A 6310-nucleotide genomic window follows, 5' to 3' on the forward strand; every position below is an offset into this window, starting at 1 on the left:
AAATAGTACTTTGATTGAACATTCATTTCTCTGAAAGTTTTGCAGCGTTTGATCCATGGGACATGCATAGCCTCCTGTTTAGGCCATTTTAGGCATTATTTTAGCTTCAAATCCTTATCAAGGCAAAAGCACAGGAAAGGTGATTAGGACTATAAAAAATGTAATCATGAGAAAAATAAAAAACACATGAAAGTAACTATTTGATACTAGTTACAACCAAATGGACAGAGGGGCGCAGTACACATTTGTGGACAAAAATTATAAACAAAATACTATATGCCAGCTCCCTGTTTTAATGTCACCCTCTTACTAAATTTAATGTAGGCTAATATTGAAATGCATAGGCCTATGCAATTCCTATAGTGTGGATAGCTTATTAGGCCTGAGGCGGTGAGGCTATAGCGCACGACGGTTTCCAAATCCATTGTTATTGATCCTTCATAACACATTAAAACCAGATAAGAGTAGGCTACACAAGTACAATGTTCTTAGATCTTGCAGAGCTCCGCGAGCCAATAGCCCATCACAGATTGCCCTCAACCCCAACTGGAGACCTTTCCCATAACTGTTGACGGTCACTACTTTCTCCTCATTCATATAACAACTGATGTCAAACTGAAACATACGTTTAAAAGGTCTGAATTTGTGCTACCTCCATCCCTCATAGTCCATAACACTTATACAATCACTGCAGGCTTTTCCTCCTTGTCTTCAAATGACGCAAGTTTATCAAATGTATCTCTCCGTCCTCAAATAAAGTCAAGCGCTTGAGGGATAGACGTACAGGGCAAGGCGGTCTGGGGCGGGGATAACTAGGCCAGACAGCCAATCAGCGCAGGCTTCAATGGCAGTAGTGAGAGTTGTAGTGCAGACATGACATCCAATGACACCTCGGCTGTTGATTAGACCAGAGGCTGTTTCACCACAATTAAAGAATCTCCGGAGAAGATCGAGAGAGAAGAGCAACTGACAACCCAATCAATACCAGTAGATTTTTTACTTTTGAAGGGTCTCTGGATGGGGGTCGCACGACTTTAGAGAGCGGGTTGAGAGAGTAGCCTAACAAAACTTCGGTTGTGATAAAACATTGGTTTTGCGTAAATGTTATCATGGCGCTGGACTGCTCCTCTTTCTCCATCAAGGACATCCTCACCCGCGGACGTGACGCGAGAGATAACATTCCAACTTCACGGAATCTGACAGAACTCTGCACGTTAAAGCTGGCCTCCATCAACCAGGACCGGCAAACCGAGAGCAGGGATGGGAGCTTGAGGGGCCCCGGTTCATCCCCTTCGGATTGCAGTGACGAGCACAAAGGGGATGAGATGGAGATGAAACACATCCGCCAAGGCAGTATTAGTTCCTCTCCTGGTTTGGGAGACACCAGGAACCCTACGTTCGAGTTCGGTAGTGAAGAGTCCACTGGGGAGGAGGCGGAACACATGGCATGCAAAAAAGGTACTTCGCCCTCTGAATGTCTATAATATTATTTATATCGACCATGAATCTAAATGCAATTATAAACTGGGTGGTTCGAGCCCTGAATGCGGATTGGCTGAAAGCCGTATTCCACGGTTGTGACAAAACATGACTTTGTACTGTTCCAATTGTGTTGGTAAGCAGTTTATAATAGCAATAAGTCACCTCGGGGGTTTGTGGTATATGACCAATATATATATATAGGCCTAAGAGTACAATTATAACCCTACTTACAGGCTTTGAATTTGTAGCCTAATTTATTGAGTAATAAACATAAATGTAAGTACTTGCAGTCATCTTCACTTGAAGGACATTTTGTGTAAACACGCGGTGTCCTGGTGAGATAAAGACTGACTAGCCTACGTTGTTGCTATTTAAAAAATAAAGAGGTCGCCTGTTTGCCAAATAACCACAAGATCTTTTACTTTTCTCTTTCTTCCAATACAGACATAAACAACAAACAACCCATTATCTATCAGGACAAACAGAGGAAGGAAGAGGTGAATGAGAGGGAGAGTAGTTACAGCACCATGGGCCAATCCATATCTGGTAACAAGAAGCGCTCCCGTGCGGCCTTCACCCACGCGCAGGTCTACGAGCTAGAGCGTCGGTTTAACTTGCAGCGCTACCTGTCCGGTCCCGAACGGGCGAACTTGGCGGGCGCCTTGAAGCTCACGGAAACCCAGGTGAAAATCTGGTTCCAGAACCGGAGATATAAGACCAAACGGCGGCAGATGGCGGCCGAAATTGCCGCTTGTAGCTCCTCTACACCAGCCACACTGGCTAAGAAAGTGGCGGTGAAGATCCTGGTTCGAGACGATCAGAGACAGTACCGAGGGGACGAGCTGCATCGTCCGCCTGCTTTGCCACTATATACGGCCTACCAATATGGATACAACCCCTACATGTACTGCTTCCAGACAGGAATCTCTAGCAATGCGCTTTGTGGGGGGATGCATTGACACAATGGTGTAGCTACAATTCCTCATGGCATTCATTAACTTTATGGACTTACTAAAATATGAAAAAGACACTGGATAACCAGAGGAGATTTCTACATGCGTCTATGTGTAGCTAAATACTTTCTTTATTCTCTATTGGAGAGTGAGGTCATTTCAAAGCACAGGGAGCTTTTTGATACTGTATACCTGCAAGGCAAATGGGCCTATAGACATTACACTGACAACATTGATGGACACAGCAAGAAGTAGTAACCTAGATAACAATATTGGAATTATTACGCAGGAATGTGCATCGAGTTTAATTGTAAAGCCAACTAATAACTAAATAAAGCTTAAAAACTATTTGGGAGTCATCATTATCCTAATGACATTGTTAACACACACACAAAGTTGATAACTCATTATAAAACAGGAAAGGGGTACATTCAACTGTGTCTTCCACATTTTACCTAACCCCTCTAAATCAGAGAGGTGCGGGGGCTGCCATAATCGACATCTACGACGCCCGGGAAACAGTAGGTTAACTGCCTTGCTCAGAGGTAGAAGGACAGATTTTTGACCTTGTCAGCTCAGGGATTCGATCAAGCAACCTTTGATTACTGGCCCAACGATATAACCACTAGGCTACATGATGAATATAGGTTACTTTAGGATTATGAAACAATTTAGGCTAATATCAAGTGCTAAATCGAAATAAACACAATTTCAATTTCTAACATTTTCATATCCTTTGATAGACTTCTCGATCTAAGCCTTGAAGTCAATGTCTAATAACTTTTCACATTAGTCGAACGCATATATGCAATAAAATCGTTAAAACATTGATTACAACACAAAAACAATTTAAATACTTAGGTAAAATAAGGATTGTTATTCTCCAAATTAGGCCAACATCCATCTTCATGAAATGATTAAATTCGTAAGAGGAAAAAACAAATATATGGATTTCAAAATATTGTGGGATTTTTTCCAAACATTCTTAAGGATTGATAACGAATTTCATCATGGCAGACACAATATAAGTACAAATAATATCTGCATTGTTTCTGCATTTAGCTGCCTGTTAGAAGTTGAACCCACAATATGTGGACAGAAAACTTACACAACATGACGATGCAAAAGACGTTGCACCAACGAGGACGTAATGCGTTTGAACATGGTTATTATTAGCCCATGGTCGAGCTCTTGAAGACTACAAGTAACTCAATTGAATCACCGACATTCTAAAATCTAAACATTCTAGGTTTAAAAACAACCCAATTTAAAAATTGAATTATGAGGCTTAGAATGTAAAGGTATAAAATTAAATCACATGTTATTTGTCACATGCTTCGTAGACAACAGGTGTAGACTATTTTTATTTTATTTTATTTTATTTATTTAACCTTTATTTAACTAGGCAAGTCAGTTAAGAATAAATTCTTATTTACAATGACGGCCTACCAAAAGGCAAAAGGCCTCCTGCGGGGCTGAGGGCTGGGATCAACAAATATATATAGGACAAAACACACATCACGACAAGAGAGACAACACAACATAAAGAGAGACCTAAGACAACAACATAGCAAGGCAGCAACACATGACAACATGGTAGCAGCACAAAACATAATAAACATTATTGGGCACAGACAACAATATATTTTACCTTTATTTAACAAGGCAAGTCAGTTAAGAAGAAATTATTCTTTTCAATGACGGCCTAGGAACAGTGTTCCTGAATCTTGTCAGGGGAAGAACGACAGATTTTTACCTTGTCAGCTCGAGGACTCGATTTTGCAACCTTTTGGTTACTAGTCTAACTCTGCTACATCACGCAACGCAGCCAGAACTGTCAGTAAGTGTCCATTATTGAGTCTTTGAATGAAGAGATTGAGATAAAACTGTCCAGTTTGAGTGTTTGTGCACTGACTAAGAGTGAAATGCTTACTTTGAATCCAAAGTTTTTTATTTATTTTACTAGGCAAGTCAGTTAAGAACAAATTATTATTTTCAATGACGGCCTAGAAACAGTGGGTTAACTGCCTGTTCAGGGGCAGAACGACAGATTTCTACCTTGTCAGCTCTGGGTTTTGAACTTGCAACCTTCCAGGTTATTAGTCCAACGCTCTAACAACTAGGCTACCCTGCCGCCCCCAGTTAAAGATAACATGAAAATACAAAATTGAAATAGTGACACGAGGAATAAATACGCAGTGAATAACGAATAAAAATAACGAGTAAAAATAACATGACTAGCCTTTATATAGGGGTAGAAAATAACATGGCTATATACAAGGAGTACCAATACGGAGTCAATGTGCAGGGTGCAATGTAATTGAGGCAGCTATGTACTGTACATATAGGTAGGGGTAAAGTGACGAGGCAACATGATAGATAATAGACAGTAGCAGCAACTTATGTGGTGAGTGTGGAAATAAAAATAAATATATATGAATATATTCATATATATTAAATATATTTAATACAACAGGATTTCCCTTAGCTGTGTGTGTGTGTGTGTGTGTGTGTGTGTGTGTGTGTGTGTGTGTGTGTGTGTGTGTGTGTGTGTGTGTGTGTGGCGTCAGTATGCATGTGTGTGCATGTTATGTGTGTTTCGGCGTATGTAGTGTGTTATCATAGAGGAGGATAGGCTAGTTTGGCTAGTTTATATTTATTACATTTTCATTTAGACACTTTCACGCTTTCAAAATGTTGAGCCAAAAATCACAATGAATCTAACTAAATACGTGCTGCTGACATGGCCCTGGTTTGTTTTGTGGTTAAAGTGTGCAAATGTCCCCTACCTTCTCCACGGGGTTTTAAGTGATTTTCCAAACAGATCTCGGATAGTATTGTCATTAAGGACCATAAATAGTGACCGTAGTTGAATGGTAGGCCTAAATCAATATCATATTAATAGTAGACCTGTAATTCATATAGGCTAATCATACATTTCCCTATTGATAATACAGGTATAACAAACCAATCGTAATACAATCATAATCATTTTCATTAAAATACATATTAAAAAGTATATAATTTAAGTTACTCATTTAAACTTTAATCCTGACCTCATAAACCTGGATGAAAGTGTATAATCAAAAACGTGTAATGTTCACAAAATACAAACATGTGTACACGACTTGCAAATGTGTAGTGTAAGGGCTGCCTACACACATAATAAAAACACGTGATGTACACAAAATAAAAAATGGTGTGTTCCCCACGAATTAAAAAGTGCACTACATAAACTTATACCTAAAACGTGTACAGTGCTTTCAGAAAGTATTCACAACCCTTGACTTTTTTCACATTTTCAAATAAAACACTAACATAACTTAATTATGTAAGTATTCAAACCTCTGAGGCAACACTTTAGAATCATCTTTGGCAGCGATTACACCTTAGCGTCTTTCTGGGTGTCTCGGAGCTTTCCACACCTGGATTGTACAATGTTTGCACATTATTATTACAATTCTTCAAGCTCTGTCAAGTTGTTTGTTGATCATTGCTAGACGGCCATTTTCAAGTCATGCTATAGATTTTCAAGCCGATTTAAGTCAAAACTGTAACTAGGTTATTGTCCTGCTGAAAGGTCAATTTGTCTACCAGTGTTTGTTAGAAATCAGACTGAATCAGGTTTTCCTATAGGATTTTGCCTGTGCTTAGCTCTATTCCGTTTCAATTTATCCTGAAAATGTCCTTGCCGATGACAAGCATATCCATAACATGATGCAGCCACCACCATGCTTGAAAAAATGAAGTGTGATATTCAGTGATGTGTTGTGTTGGATTTGCTCCAAAATTAACGCTTTGTTTTCAGGACATAAAGTTAATTTCTTTGCCACATCTTTTTCAGTTTTACTTTAGTGCCTTATTGCAAACAGGAT

General features: G+C 39.4%; 1 protein-coding gene across 1 annotated transcript; it reads left to right on the top strand.

Annotated features, from left to right (window-relative positions):
* The first annotated feature begins 879 nt into the window (after positions 1–879).
* Positions 880–2953, top strand: LOC115112669 (homeobox protein koza-like). The gene is made up of 2 exons (XM_029639697.2): positions 880–1458; positions 1927–2953. Exons 1-2 carry the CDS (start codon positions 1110–1112, stop codon positions 2439–2441), a joined length of 864 nt encoding a protein of 287 aa, XP_029495557.1. The 5' UTR covers positions 880–1109; the 3' UTR covers positions 2442–2953.
* Positions 2954–6310: the final 3357 nt, after the last annotated feature.

The sequence above is a fragment of the Oncorhynchus nerka genome, linkage group LG28 (genome assembly GCF_034236695.1).
Source record: "Oncorhynchus nerka isolate Pitt River linkage group LG28, Oner_Uvic_2.0, whole genome shotgun sequence".
Taxonomy (NCBI): Eukaryota; Metazoa; Chordata; class Actinopteri; order Salmoniformes; family Salmonidae; genus Oncorhynchus; species Oncorhynchus nerka.